Below are 17,015 nucleotides of genomic sequence, written 5' to 3' on the forward strand. Positions count from 1 at the left end.
CATTCGTGGAAGACATTTTGAGTACGATGAGGATGTGGTTCACACAGTAAAGCACTGGCTCTGCCACCAGGACAAGGATTGGTACTGACAGGGCATACATGCCCAGGTGTCGTGCTGGAGGAAGGTCGTAGAACGGGACGGAGATTACTGTACGTGGAACAATGGGGTGTGTAGATAGAACACCATTCTTTAGTGTGTGTAATTCTCATTATGTTCAGTAAAGAATTGTTGAAGAAAAATAATGTAGTGTGTTACTTTCTGGGCAATCCTCATACATTTCCACTGTTCCGGCAGTACAACTGACTGACATTTTAATATATAACCTCCTTACTACTAACTATATTCATGAAACGTGTTATGTTCGGCTACTTGGAGACGATTTGCAGCCATTCATGGACTTTTTGCTCCCCAACAATGATGGAATTTTTGTGGATGACAATATGCCTCGTCACCAGGCAACAATTGTTGGCGATTGGTTTGAAGAACATTCTGGACAGTTTAAGGGAATGATTTGGCCTCTCAGATCACCCAATATGAATCCCATTGAACATTTATGGGATGTAATCAAGAGGTCAGTTCATGCACAAAATTCTTCACCAGCAACACTTTTGCAATTATGGATGGCTGTAGAGGCAGCATGGCTCAATATTTCTCCAGGGGAGTTCCAGCAACTTGTTGTGTCCATGCGATATCAAGTTGCTGCACTACGCTAGACAGAAGGCAGAAGGAGGTCTGACATGATATTAGGATGTATCCCATGTCTTTTGTCACCTCTGTGTATATTTTACATAATGTATAGCTACTATGTGTGCGATCCAGTATTTAAGAACAAGAGCACTTAGTGACTTGCAACAAACTTGACACATAGTTTCAAATCTTTATATTTATATACTTTTTCTCACTTACAGCCCCCACAAAATGATGAAAGGAAAAAGATTTATCACTTAGTACATCTTTGCTGCTCATTCAGTAAAACTGTCATGTAAGGCTTGATGTCATGTTGTTTAAATTTATTACATCATTGCTGCTAACTTTATTTGCAACAAATATAGCAGGCATATCCACATATGCTGCAGAATGTACCTGCAAAATTAAATCATTTTACGATACAGTGGAGGGGAGTGGGTGGGGGGAGTTGGGGTGTTATGGCAGAGAAAGGGAAGAGAGGTAGGAGATAGTACAAAAGTAAACGTGCAGTTTATTGCACAGCATGATTTCATAACCTGTATACTGTGGACCTGAAGATGGCAGTTCAGTCCTGTCAGAACTAGTAATCCATTGTACCTACACGCTTTCTTTATATTGAATTCATTGATCGCTCTCCATCTGACAATGTCAGGTATTTAAGACACACTTCAGTACTCCCGTGTCCTTGACACTGCCAAACCTGACTGACTGCCCAGTCCATCTTTGTTAAGTTGTACCCCATTATAAATGGATTTATTTTAGTGTCCTATAATTGTGTATGTTTATTATTGGCAGATAATTTATTTTATGGCTGCAAATTCTATGCTTTGTTTATGTTTGTATCAATATGCACAATAACGTCTTCACTGGCTATGCTAGACTATGGGTTAATAACACGAAACCTACATTTCTGTAATAATAAATATTTAGTGGAACAGTGGAAAAAGTGTTCTTCTGCTGAAATAATTATAATTAACATACAAAATAACATCAGTCAGTCATTATTCACAGCTACAGATCACCAGATGGAAACATAGCTCACTTTCTACAAAATCTGGAATCTGCAATTAATTATTACATTTCAAAAAGGAAAAAAAAAATTATTTTATGCTTTGATTTTAATGTAAGTTTAGCAATGGCTTCACATGATGCCAGTGATTTAAGGAATGTGCTAGCAACATTCTCAGTGCAGAATAGTTTAAAAGAACCCACTGGAATAACTCCTACTTTCTCTTCTTCCATTGACACAGTCATTGTAAACCCTTACTCTACTCTAGTAGTAAATCTTGAGAACTTGTCAACCTACTGCCAAGGTCTCCTGTTTGATGCAAGCCTACCATATAAAGTAAATTCGATGCCCACTTTGCCTAAAATAATTCACGAGAGGTGCATTAATGATCCTACAATTATTTAAAGATTTCTTTAAGATAACAGTCTTGGGAAAATGTGTACCTGGAAGAAGACACTGATAAGAAGGCTAAGAATTTTGCTGATAGTCTGAGTCACTGCTATAATATTGCCTTCCCTCTTAAGAAACATGTATTTAGGACCCCAGGAAACCTGAATACAAAGAGTGAATAATACCAGGGGTACTCACCTCCTGCAAAACTAAGCAAAGACTGTACATGGAAAGTAAAAGAAATAGAGACCCTAATTTTCTTAATTCAAAAAATACAAAAAAAGTTCTTCAGAAAGTGATATCCTAGGCAAAAATCTCTCAATCCACCAATACATTAAAAACGCAAGCAACTTAAGTAAAGCTGTGTGGAAAGTTGTCATGGTACTACAGGAACAAAGCCTAAACAACCACTGCCTGATTTTCTAAATGAAAACTGGAAAAAATATCAGATCCTAAAGGAATAAGTGAATTGTTTAATGCACATTTCATAAATAACATAAGCAACCTTTCTTTAGGAATGACCAAACCACAAAAAACCATTGAAATGCACTAAAAAAATCATCAACATCAGCTGCAGAGGTTATAAACATTATCAGAGAAACAAAAAACTCATACTTTTTTGGTACTGGTTTGTCTGACCATTTAATAAAAAAAAATATTGCCACAGATATCGTTGGGGCCCTTTATGACTTATTAAACAGTAATAGGTGCTTTCCAGAACTATTGAAAACGTCAAAAGTCATCCCAGTTTTCAAAAAAGATGATAGCATATAATAATAATTGGCCAATATCTCTCTTATAGCAACATCAAAGGTAATGAAAAAGTCATTTGCAGTTGTGTTTTACGATCTATGAATAAAGATATCTTATTTTATGAACGTTTATATGGGTTTCGCAAGCACAGATGCCCTTTTTGCTCTCTGTGACCAAATCTTCTCTTCTTTCAATCACAGAGAATTCTCCTCTGGATTGTTCATTGAACTAATCAAAGTATTTGAAGTACACTTTGAAGTGGGATGTGCACAGGAATAAGCTGGAAAGCCTCTGTTACACATTTAGAATCCTCAGCCAAACATGCAACACTGATACAGTAAAAACTGTGTACTTTGGTCTAGTTCATTCCATTTCAACATACGGCATCCCCCTCTGTGGGCCTTCACATAAAAAACCTTTACAATGCAGAAAAGGCTATTAAAAGACAATGAAGCACATGCTGAACATCCTAGAACATCAGCAAAACCAATTTTTAAAAGCCTGAAAATTTTACCAGTGCCCTATATTTATATAATGGAAATAGTCTTATTTATAGGAAATAGTGAAGGGCTGTCATTCAGGAAAAAAGTAAAAGAACTACTTGTCACGCGCTCCTTTTACTCTGTTGAGTACTTAAAGGCAAATTTACAGAAGCTCTCCAAATACCCCCCCCCCCCCCCCCAAAGAAAGATATAAGGCTCTATGTTTGTACTTATTGTAGTTTCTTAATTCCCATCATGTATTGTAAGCCCATTACTTTTACTTCATGTTCTATGCATCCCCATATAAATTTGAACTGTCCCCTATGTGTATCTAGCTTTATCTCAGTTGATAATTCAGTCACACATGTAAACTGTCCCCTATGTGCGTCTAGCATTTTGACAATTTTTAATGCCATCAAACATGTAAACTTATGCATCTGATTTTAATACTGTTTGTAATATGTCTTATAAAAAATGTAATTCAGTCGTACATGTAAACTGCCCCACATGTGTGTTTAGCTTTTTGTTAGCTTTATGAAAAACTTTTTATGCAGTCATACATGTAAGCTTATGCATTTGAAAATATTTAACTTTAATACTGTTTGTATTGTCATATAAAGAAATGGAAACAGTCACCACACAATTACTGTGAACCATGCTCTAGATCTTTGTACACTGTATGCATCAAAATGCCGCGGACAATAAATAAATAAATAGTATCTTTTTACTCCACTCACAATTTTATTATTAACTCTAGCACCACTAAGCTCAGATCTATCACATGGATGTCGGGTGGGGGCAGGAGGGGGGGGGGGGGGGAATTACTCTCACATGCTTTTCACTTTTTAACATTTTGTTTGTTTGTTTTGTTTTGATTATGTAATGAACTAGGAATTTCTTTACTAGGTTGCAACACACTTTCAGTAGTTATCAGTAACATGTACAAATACAATAAATAAAGTAATGAATATGAGAAATATTATTATATTTTTATCATGAAACTAACACTTTCATATACATCAGACTTATATTGAGAAATCATAAAAGAATGTACAATACTTTCAATTTCACAAACTTTGCATATGATTGTTTTTGCAGAATGAGTGGAACACACATACTTGGAACACTTGCAACAAACTATAGACAATTTTGTCATCTTGTCTTTTTTGTTTTCAGAGTTTTTACTCTTCAAAAAGATGTGACACCTTCCTCTGGAATAAAATTCAACAGATTGAAGAGTTGCAGTAATGCTGAGCAGTGTTTTCCCTAGAACACTTTCCATTGCAGAGATGGTAGGCTTTTGTAAACCCATGAAATTCTTTGCTCTCTCTTCCACAGCTGGCCTAATGAGCTGTTGACCTAATTCTAACAGATACAGCCTTCTTACATTATGCTTCTTCTCATTCCAGTTTGGGTTGTTTATCATGAAAATTGTTCCAGCATTGAGACAGGCAATATCTATCAAGGTGAAATAGAGAGATAATGGCCATCTTCTCGTCCCTTGTTTTACTGAATGTTGTCATCATTTGATCAATGCTGTCTATGCCCCCTTTGGTTTCATTGTAGTAGAGACTGATGTTTGTCTTATTTTTTTCTCTGGCGACTCATCCACCTTGTTATCATTGTGTTTTATGGAAAGAAGTAGAAGATTCGTAGTAGGCTTCAGTTTGGAGATGTATGAAACTGAAGTAACTGGTGTGTTGCCTGTTTTTGGATCTGTGAATAAGAGCTTAGAGGAAAATAGCTCTCGACCCTGCATCTCCTTTAGCTGTTCTGGTATGTGTTTTCTGTTACTCTTCAATGTTCCCACCAAAGTTAACTTGTCATTATTGTAAAGCTCCTTGGCTAAGTCTATGGATGTATCATAACAATATGTTGTCATATTTCTTCGACTTCCTGCCAGCGGATTCACTAGTCATCTAACAACTGCCTTTGCACTCCATTCCTCAGCAGATCATTCATCCTTCCCTGCGTAGACCTCCATTTTTAGAACATACTGGGTGTGTGCATCTGATAACATCCTAATCAATATGCCATACTTCCCAGGCTTGTCTTTCATAAAGATCTTAAAGGCACATCCTCCTCAAAATAGGGAGAGCATTTCATCGATCATTAGATCTGCACATGGTATGTAGTATTTCATAAACATTTCATCAATTTTGTTGAAAATTTCATGGAGGGGGCAAAACTCATCCTGCTTTCGTCTTTCAGTTCTTGTGTATTTATCATCAAATCTAATCAGGGACAGAAGTTCTCCACATCAAATATGACTCATTGTAGCTATGTAGATATTCTTTCCCAGTACTTTGCCCCATAAGCCCTCAAGAGGCAGTCTAGTGTCATTATTTGTGCCTATGAGTATCCAAATACCAATGAAGGTGTACATTTCTTCTACGGTTGTAAGTTTTAAGTTCTTATTATGAGCTTCTTGGTTTGTATAGTCCACGATAATCTTCGTCGTTTCAGGAGTTATAAACTTTTTGAAAGATTCTGTGTCACTAGAGGTCAAGCCTTCATGAGTCAAACCTTCATGAAAATTATCTATATTTTGTACTGACCTGCGTACTCGCCTTGAAGGTGCAGTAATATATTCCCTACCGTTTTTTTCTGTAACAGTTGAAGCTGGAAGCAGCTGCATGCTGTTCATCAGGGATGAATTCCGTGAACTTGACTCATTTTCAATTGATGTGTCACTATTGTATGTTACAACTGTATCATCTTCTTCTCGATCACTTTCGTCACCTTCACTTCCTCCATTTATTATAGCTGACACATATTCAACTGTGAGAAACGTCTGATTTATTAGAACTGCAATTAATGTACAACTGCTCGAACAACAAGGGAGATTTACTTCAAAACAACAATGGCAACACAATACAGCAGTACCAACAGTCAGAAACTGCATTTCTTTCTGCCATATTGAGAAATATTTTAATGAGATAACAAATACTAAGGGCAATTTTTGCCCCCCACCCCCACCCCAGTGGTGCAAGAGTTAATGTGAGGAGTTGTCCATCCTTTCCCTAATTATTTTCTTTCAGTTGTGATTTCCCACTGTCACTACCAAAATTAAATCATTATTTTCTGGAAAACAGTTCTACAGCAATGATTTTTATTGTTTTGTTTAATTTCACAGAACAGAGGAGAAAGTTGGATGTTTCTCTGTAAGTGTTAAGGCACTTTGCTCTGAATTAGAACTACATAATCGCCGTTACTGGGATGCCCTAGTAGCCTCTTTGCAAGTATCTATACTGACAGATGCTGCTAAAATCCAGAAATTTGCTTCTGAATCAGTAGCTGCTCTTGGAAAGCAGCCACAATCCATTGATGAGATTGCTGATGCTACAAGAATACATGCAGAAATAAAGGAATCAGCACCACAGGTTGTTTAGTCTTAGCAGTTAGACTACTGTTTGCATTTTAAATTTTATTCTTTTATTTGTTTTATGCCTTGTTGTCTAAATTTCAAGTGAGTTACGAATAATGTACAGAAGAACATCAATTATCCAGACTGACTGGTGACATAGGTTTTGGGAAACCACTTTATTTGGATAATCGAACTATACTCGTTTATTTACTAATTTACCAGTAAAAAGTACATATATTTATAATGACATGAATCTTTCATATTTTTACAAAGACAAATACAGTAGGGATGTACCTATTACAGCATAGTACACAAAAAACATAATACATATGCATTTTGCATGTACAGTACATATGTATAGAGTTGCTGGTGATGTTTTACAAAATCCTTAATTTTTGCCTGCCTGAGTGAGCCTATCCACTTACGAGCAGCTAAGTCACAAATTTTTTTCAGGACTGATATCTGATACTAGCTACTTTTATCTCAAGCTTCAAACAATCATAAGGCAGTATCTAACATGTAAATGCTTCAGAAGTAGCCAGTATATTTCCATCTTCATTTTCAAGACCACTTGTTGATGAGATGCTGACAGCATCAGCTTTATCAGTGATGAGGTTTACAATTTCGCTATCCTGTACAGTTTGGTACCCTGGATCTGCATTGTCAATGCTAATCCATTCTTGAATTTCTTCATCACACTGATGGCAACTGACTTCTTTTAGGATACTAAGCGTTTTGGACAGGTCATTCTGTTCATCATTTTCAGCTAGGCTTTGAGAACTTTCCACCATACCCAAATTTTACTGCAGGCAGTTTTCAAATTCTGTTCATCTATAGTATCCTATGTTGCCCTGGTCATTTGGGATTTGTCTTTCAAATCAATATTTTTTTAATGATTTTGTAACAGACTTTCTTCTCCCTCCCACTTTCTAACAATAGCTTGCATAACAGTTCCTTTCTATGACACTGTTTGAAAGTCTCAATAACATCTTGATGCATACACTGTAAGAAGGAGATTATGATAAGGGACCGATGACCGTAGCAGTCTGATCCCTTTAATCCCACAAACCAACCAACCAAGATTATGATATGTGGAAGAAGTATCAATTTTATGAATTAATCCTTTTTGTTTAAGATATCACATTATGGATGAGTTAGTGCTTTGTCAGGGAACAGTGGAACAGTAATATTAACTCCCTTTTGCTATTTTTTAAGTTATGAGCTTTTTCAGAGGATACAAAAGCTTCCATAAGCCATTCCATGAAAATCGTACTGTCAATCAAGGTGCTCTTTTTTGAGGTGTGAACAATAGGTATTGCAAACATATTAATGGATTTGAAACAACACATTTTCTTACTTTCACCAATGATGAGCATTGACTGTCAGTGGCTACCAGATGAATTAGCAGAAGCTAAAGCATTAACACGATCCTTCCTTATTTTAGGACCAGATGCTGGTAATTCACAATGTGAAGGGCGAGTTTTTCTTGGCAAAGATTTCCAATTGAGCCCAGTTTCATCAGCATTGTAAACATTTTTGAGAGCATAATCTTCTTCCCTCATTCATCCCAGAATATGATTTTGAAAGAATCAGCAGGCAGTTTTTCTTCCTGTATTTGAAGTTCATGAATATCATGTCTTGACTTTAAGTGTTTTAGCAAACCCATGCTCGCTTTAAAATTCGACAGCCCTCCAAGATTTTCACTATATTGAATTCTCTTTTCATGTAGAATGGGATCACAAGTAGGTTGATGTAAATAATTGTAAACAGCGTCAGCTAGATCTGTGTTCATATACAACTGGTATATAATTTGTGATGCTTCTTCTAACCTTTTACATATTAATCTTGGAGTTATCTCTTACAGAAAGAGCAACACATTTAAGTTCAGGCATTTTATATTGCAAGTTTACTTTATGCCACAGAATTGCCACAAGTGATCATAACAGAGGACAAACAGTCATTGGTGCAGGGGAGGGAGTTGGGGGTGGCAAGACCATAGAGTCTGTAGCAGAGGGAGAGCATACATGCTGGTGAGTGAAATTCAGTTAAACAGTCATTTGGTTGACTGATGTTTGGATAATTGGTGCTCTACTGTACTGTCATAATTTGATTATCAAATACATTCTGTTTGTGGTATATATCTTAGATATTAGATACAAAAATGTTTGACTTTCAGTTTTTACAAATCCCTTCATTACAAAATTTCACTGTCTGTTTGTGTGATGATGATTGGTATATGAGTGGAGAAGAGAAATCTTCTCATTTTGAGCCAGTCTCAGTCAAAGCTGAAAAGCAAAATAGGATTCAGGCATAACAGTCCTCCCTCGTGATATCCATTCATCATAATATGTTAAGAAGAAATTAATGTTTTTAAAGTGAAGTTTAAAATAATTAGTGCAGATTGCCTGTGTGATTGCTTTTGTTGCAGACTTCTTAAGTGGTATGTCAAGAATGCCATCAATAATTGCAGCAGTCAAACATTTTGATTTAAAGACAAACCCCAACATAAAAGTAGAGTTGTAATTAATAGTTGAGAGCAGTCAACAACTTATAATGAATAAATAACTACAAAATTCCAAAATTGGAGATATAACTTTTTATAGGAAGTGCCATTTCTGAAGTTAACAGCTGACCTTGAGAGAAATGTATGAGAAATGTAAACATCTTACATGTACATTCTAAGAAAAGTGAATTCTTTTAACATCTGAGCCTGTGGGCTCCAAGATGAGGGACAAAATGAGGTGAAACCAAAGTTAAGTGGGGAGTAGGTCTCAGAATAAATAAGTGGGGCAGGCAACCCCTCAAACTAGGTGACAGAGAAAAAAGCAAAGCAAGTATGAGGCCATATACTAACTGTCAGATAGAGCGAGTACTTTGGCAACAGTTGACAAAGAAATATGGGGGCAGAAAGACTCAGATTTAGACACATAATGTAGTCTTCAGTTACCTGAAGAGAAATGAAGCACATCAACGTCAAACCTTTCATTAATATCATTAATTTGTCCCTGCATGTTAGCCAGTTTTGATTTATGAAATTAATTTCATTTTTCATTTCAGTGAGAACAGAACTTAAAGTACCTACTTTTTGGTGTACCTGTTCAACCTGTTGACTTAATTTAGTGTTATTAAATTTCATTTGACTTTTGAGATCACCAACCTGTGTTTTAAGCTGGCTTTCAAGATTGCTAACTTCGGTTGTCAAGACCGCTGATTTGTGTTTTCATTAGATCTGACAACATATTTTGTGTTTTTCAGTCACAGTCAGTGGTTGTGTACTTTCTTGTTCTACTGAATTTTCATGCTCTGGCTCTACCTCGTATGCTTCTTTTAGCTCTTTCTTTATTTGTGGTGAATCAAACACGTCAACTGATTTGTTCACATAACTGCTAACATCTGCAAAGTCCTCATCATTTGCATCCTCTATTTTTTCTTGTTTGGTTTGGGATGGTCTCAACATCTCGATCTGTTCATTTACACATTCGTGATATTGCGTGTAGGCTAGCTGCCTATCACTAGCACCTTCTCTTATCTGCTTGCATGAATTACTACATCTGCTGGCAGCATGTCCCATGTTGTCCGGCACTATTTCTTTTCTTTCATTTGGTGTACTTACTGCATTCACGTCTTTGTCCATTCTGAATGTATATTACAATTTACTTTTGTATGCAACGTCTATTTTTCTTCACTCTACTGGAGTTCAGTGCACTCTCACGCCATTGGACATATACTGCTCCAACAAACTATAACTCTTTAACAAATGTGGTTTGATAAGCAGTTGTTTAACCTACTCAAAATATATTTGGCTGTACAAATGCCTACACAACATTAATTAAAACACTTTTTCATGAAATGAACACTGATAAACTTAGTAATTCTGATCAAAGTGCATTATTGCAACAATTAATAATCTTTTTTCATTACGGATTAATGTTACTATTTTCAGGAAGCTTTTCAAATAAGGCAAATTATTTAAGGAAATGACTGCAGATTGGTCTAAAAATGCACTGGAAGTGGAGTACTTCTCAAAACTATAAAACTGAACTTTAAACACTATAACTCCACACATTACAAAGCAATCATAACTATTTTTACAGCTGCCAAGTAAGTCTTTCCTTAATAAACTGGGACACTCAGAATTAAATTCACTAGGATAGGATTCCTGTCCAGGTTTGTGATTTGGGATAGTCATGGGTGTAAGATAGAGTTTTTAGCAACACCACAATTATTATTAAAATCAACCAAATTTCGCAAATACCTGTTCCATTTACAGAGTGTCAAATATAAACAATTTAGTTGAAGACTGATGGTACTGGCAGCATAATTCGCAGCAGCTGTTAACCTGGTGGCGATGCAGTCATGGCAGTACTGTTGACCTTGCCCTATTACTGATCTTATTGGCATTGGAATTATATTTTTACAGGGCCAAAAACCATGCCGTGATAATGGTATCATAAAATGCAGCAACTGAGGCCCATAAATACTGCTCTTAAGCTCCTCTGGCCTCAAAACTCTAAGAATATGAGCCAAAATTATCCGTTACTGCTAGCAAGATGTTAACCAAGCACTGCTGAGCCCAGGATGAGTTGCCACTTATGTGGCAACCACACCTCTTCCACTCCACCAGGCTACTTCCGTAGCTGCGGGGGTTCTCCACATCTTTTACATTCAACCCTATGCTCCCTAACAGTGGGCCAAGTCATTTAAAGTACATTATATAACAATGATTCCCATGTGATTCTTGAGTTTCTCCCGGCGTATTTGATAATCAAAATATCCACGGGTATGCTGCCGGTCTATAGTGTCCAACGGGCACAATATTTCGGCGATCAAACATGTCGCCATCATCAGGTGAACTGACGGACTGAGCTCCTGTGAATGTACCGGCACGGAGATCTGTATGCTATGGCTGCTCAGAGGGAACTGGGTTCGGTCGCGGCGGCGGCCGATTTAAATACCCTCCGCCCGCGGCGCGCTCCCTCCGCCGTCCGCACCCAGCGCCACGGTCGCGCGGTGGAACAGATTGCGACGGCGTCTGAGATGACGTCGGTGTGATGGCTCTGTCCGCCGTGGTCGTCACAACTATACGTCTGCTCGATTTACTCTTGATTAACCTGATCGCTGGTTCCCAAGCCTTGCTAAGATTATAGCCACAGTCCCGGTTTATGAGGTCGTCATTGGTGCGAATTTCGATGGCCTCTCTAACAACGCTGTCCCAGTATCTCGACGTCTGTACCAGAATCCTCATGCGGTCATACTCCATGGCGTGATTTTCCGACAAACAATGTTCAGCGACCGCCGACTTGCTCGGATACATCAGTCGAGTGTGCCTCTGGTGTTCACGGCATCGATCCTCGACGGTACGCATCGTCTGACCAATATACGACTTGCCACATTGACACGGAATCTGGTACACGCCGGCCTTGCTCAAACCGAGGTCATCTTTGGCGCTCCCCACCAGTGCACGAGTTTTATTTGGAGGACAAAACACAGTTCCGACCCGGTGTTTCTTCAGAATGCGGGCGATTTTCCCCGAGAGTGCGCCTGTGTATGGAATAAATGCAGTGCCTACCTCCTCCCTCGTGACTTCATCCATCTCAACAGGTTGTGCTGCAGTGGTTGGGTGGAGAGCACGTTGAATCTGCCACTCTGAGTACCCATTTTTTCGAAATACAGTTCTCAGATGTTCCAATTCCTGGGGTAGACTCTCTGCGTCAGAGATAGTGCGCGCCCTATGTACTAGAGTTTTAAGTACCCCATTCCTCTGTGAAGGGTGGTGGCAGCTGTCTGCATGCAAATACAGATCAGTGTGCGTAGCCTTCCGATACACCCCATGACCTAGGGTGCCGTCAGTCCTTCTCTTGACCAAGACGTCAAGGGCTATAATCTTAGCAAGGCTTGGGAACCAGCGATCGGGTTAATCAAGAGTAAATCGAGCAGACGTATAGTTGTGACGACCACGGCGGACAGAGCCGTCACACCGACGTCATCTCAGACGCCGTCGCAATCTGTTCCACCGCGCGACCGTGGCGCTGGGTGCGGACGGCGGAGGGAGCGCGCCGCGGGCGGAGGGTATTTAAATCGGCCGCCGCCGCGACCGAACCCAGTTCCCTCTGAGCAGCCATAGCATACAGATCTCCGTGCCGGTACATTCACAGGAGCTCAGTCCGTCAGTTCACCTGATGATGGCGACATGTTTGATCACCGAAATATTGTGCCCGTTGGACACTATAGACCGGCAGCATACCCGTGGATATTTTGATTAATGATTCCCATAGTTATTTAAATTCATAAGCACAATTTAAACAACATCATTCAAAAGTTCACATAACTGAAATATGTATACTTAGTCAAAGAATTTTCATGACAGATACAGCATTCTACATAAGGAATACTACAAATTGACATCGGAAGATCGATACACATACAAAAAAAGATCGAAAATAGGTTTTACAAGTCCTCACTCAATCCTTACTAATTATGTGACCCAAATAATTTACTTCTTGCAATGCAAAGTGAAACTTTTCTGTACTTAATGTGAGACATGCAACTCCTGTGAAAAAATGATTATATCATCTAGATATACTAGACATTGATGAGGCTTCAATCCTTTCAACATCCTGTCCGGTAAATGCTGGAATGTTCTCTGGAATGTCGCTGGTGCATGCTTTTGTACTGATAATGTCTCCAAGGTGCTGAAAACACAGTCTTGGCTCTGTCCTCTGGAGCTGTTTCTAACTGTTGGTACCCCCCTTCAAGTCCGTTGTTGAGAAGTACCAACACCACCCAAGATTGTCAAGCATATCTGTGATATTTGGAACTGGTTAGGCATCTGTTGTAGTCTTTCTGTTTAGTGGTAATAATAGCAACAGAATTGATGTTTCCTCAAACCGTCCATAGATTTCTTTGGTGCCGTTACAATTGCTGCCTACCGGGGCTACTATTCTCTTCTATTATGCCGTTGGCCTACTGTTGATTAGTAAACTCTTCTGAAATACTGTTGATTAGTAAACTCTTCAAAAATTGGCTGCAGACACTGTGGCACTCAGTACAGCCCCCAGTACACCAGTGCTTCGTCCCCTGTCAGCATCCTGTGCTGTGTCACGGATACTGCAGGCAGTGGTCGTCATGGAGAGAACAAGTCCTGAAATTCTAACAACAGATTTTCCATCTGTGCTTCATCTTTTCATGAAATGCTGTCTTAGCAATATTCTGTGCTCTTTTATAGCCTAAACCTTCTGTGCAGCAATTCTCCTCCTATGGAAAATCTAACATCACCACCAATGTTTCCTTTAACAATTTAACAACCTCGGCACCAAAATTATCCACATTGACAGGTACTACCTTACCTGCAGCACTCTCTTGTAAGTGTATGATGCTATGCTTCACTAGACAACATGCTGCATCTAATGCTTCACTATCTCCTAACAGTTCCACCACATACAACATACCTACTGGTAAGTCAGGTTCCACATTCATTCATATCAACTTCCTGTTGCCGCTTCACACACAGTCATGGAAATTAATTATTAATGTCATACTTCACTGTTTACCTGGATTGCATTGTGCAACAGTCCTAATGACAGACTGACATTGACTACAGCTTCCCCAGCTGGAATATTTTCCCACTAAGCTCCATCCTACATCATTGAAGAACATTGTGGCATCATGCTGATACAGAAAGTCTAACCCTAGAATCATATTATATCTCTCACTTACATGAGATACCACTTCTACACTTAGTTGCCTTCAATTAAAAATTCATCATTTTTGACCCGAGTGGTTGTATATCACTATCCCCTACCCCAAGCAAATCATAATGTGGTGGGTTCCATTGCTTCATATCAAATGACTCTCTTGAAGCCACCAACGTATGTGTCCCTGTGTCCAACAATACCTTACATGTTCTATCAGCTGTTAAGTCCAATATGGCACATTCCACATGTCCATTTTCACTGCATTTACTTTTACTAGCAGTGCCTTTTTTCAAGTCTTTGGTTCATTTTTAAGTTTAGTAGGTGCTTATTACACGCCTCACCCCCAGGACAAACTCTGCCTTTATTTCTTTTCCACTGCTGCTGATCCATACTACCCTTTTTGTCGTAATTCATTCCATTCCTATTACTCCCTGGCTAGCATCATTTGCTTCACACATGCTCTGTATGCCGACAATTAAAAAATCTAATATTTGACAGAAATACATTTTCTGATCTTACCGCCATCGAAACATCAATCTCCTCAAATTGTAATGGCAGCCTAACCACTCCATGGAGATCCCTAAGTGCACCAGTGCACACCCTCCTAGACATCTCTGGTGCCAAGCCCCTCAGGAAGGATCAAATGCTGTTTGATCAGCTTCCTGTAGTAACTCCTTACTTACCTCCCCATGACATGTTAACCCATATGCGTGTACATTAAGGTTTGTAATTCTATCCAAAAATCCTGCACAGTTACATTAGGCTTCTTAGAAATGTCACTCAATTGTGCATAGACAAATTGTATGGTATTTTGCTTCCTTTATCCCTGTTAGAGTTGCTCAAAAGTTTGTGCTTGTTTAGTGGCTCCATGCAATCTACGAACGGTTTTGCCTCCTGACAAGCGCAATTTTTGTGTCTGCAACAACTGTTTGTCTGACCAACCCCCTATGTCATTTGATAACACAAGGTCCTCTATAAATGATAACACATGCTCACATCATCTACTGAAAAATGGAGTAAGGAGGTTCACCACAGCTATATCCAACCCTAGACTCTATGAGTTCGACAACTGTAATTATTCGTCTCCCTCTGCTAGTTACCACTGAAGATGTTTTGTCTGCCATCAACTGCACCACCTGATTAACCAATGATTAATAGCTTCCTCACTAGTGACATCTTGTGTTTCTGATTTTGCATTGCATCACCCGTACTGATTTTTACAGACTCAGCCTTCTGTCCAATCATGAGACACCTGAATTGTCTACATTGCCTAGGCTTCTGCTTCTGTTAGTCCAATGGCTAGGTAAGTAAAACAAAATGGATTCAACACAAGGGATGGAACACTGAAGTAAATTACACTGTGTCATCACACATGTTGTAGCCATTCATCCATAGAATAACCTTTAGCTCTTTCAGACCTGAATTTTTCTGTATGAAGGAAATTTTTTCTTTATGCTGTAATGCTCTAGGTGATTTTTTAATGATTTTTGACGCAAGATTTATACAAAAATACTCATTATCAAAATTACAGTTTTTGCATTTGCCTTCTTTTTATGAACCAAAATAACTAATTTTAAAATATTCACTGTTGTAATAAGTTAACTGGTCATTTGCTAACTATCATGCAAAATAACAACAATAATATTAAATTATACAGTGGACTGTAACAATCCAACCACATACATGTATTGTGGTGATCACAAGCTGCTGTGCTCCTACATTGACTTGTTGATATATTTTTATAGTGATGCCCAGAAGTTGGGAGCCCATGATGAAAAGATTGAACATTCACAAATATGGATATTAGGTGTCCACTGGGGAGAAATATTTCTGATGCAGCTAAGACACATTAAAAGATAATGCACACCTTTGTAGTCAAGGGGACTGAAAGGATTAAACTAAGAGGTACCCACTGGTTTTTCTGGCCTCACAAAAGTAACTACACAGTTAGCCCGGCCCTTAACTCTTGACCACATGATTCTCCTGACCTCTGATGCCACTGGTGGCACTTGGTAGGGTGATTAGTGTGGTTGCAGGCTGGTGGAGCCCAGTGCTCCCACATCCATTCTGTTGTAGGCTCTGAACATTTAGACATTACATTGCATCTTTTAATAAGGCCACACTTTGTTGCATTTTTTAATAAGGGATTTTGCAGTGAAAGTTTGTGTGTGTGTGTGTGTGTGTGTGTGTGTGTGTGTGTGTGTGTGTGTGTGTGTAAAGATAACATAGTAACATAATTACTTTATTTTCCAGATGATAGAATTGTACGAAGAGTCAAAAAAGAAGAATAAAGTTCTTGCTGTATGGACGAAAGAGAGGATAGAAGAAATGAATCAAGCTGCTTCTGAATGGGCAAATTTTCAATTCATTTTAGATAATCATCAATTCCTCATAGAAAAACAGGTATTCTTATATATCATTATTTTTTGTGACACATAAAAATCTGAAATTCATAAGTAAATTTAAAGGCAGAGAGGTATTAAAGACACATGAAATAAAGCAGCTAACTGAAATGAACATACATGTAGTGCAAACTGCAATACAAAAAGTATAATGATTATTTTATTATAAAAAGGAAAGATGCTACTCACCATATAGCAGATATGCTGAGTCGCAGATAGGACACAAAAGAT

General features: G+C 38.4%; 1 protein-coding gene across 1 annotated transcript in view; it reads left to right on the plus strand.

The window, feature by feature from the left end:
- LOC126161972 (cytoplasmic dynein 2 heavy chain 1) overlaps positions 1-17,015 on the plus strand; it is a 778,966-nt gene that overhangs the window by 187,883 nt on the left and 574,068 nt on the right. Inside the window, 2 exon segments of the mRNA XM_049918163.1 lie at positions 6,458-6,704; positions 16,636-16,785. Of these exon segments, the coding sequence (XP_049774120.1) occupies positions 6,458-6,704; positions 16,636-16,785 (397 nt within the window).

This window comes from Schistocerca cancellata, chromosome 2, assembly GCF_023864275.1.
Source record: "Schistocerca cancellata isolate TAMUIC-IGC-003103 chromosome 2, iqSchCanc2.1, whole genome shotgun sequence".
In the NCBI taxonomy this organism is placed as follows: Eukaryota; Metazoa; Arthropoda; class Insecta; order Orthoptera; family Acrididae; genus Schistocerca; species Schistocerca cancellata.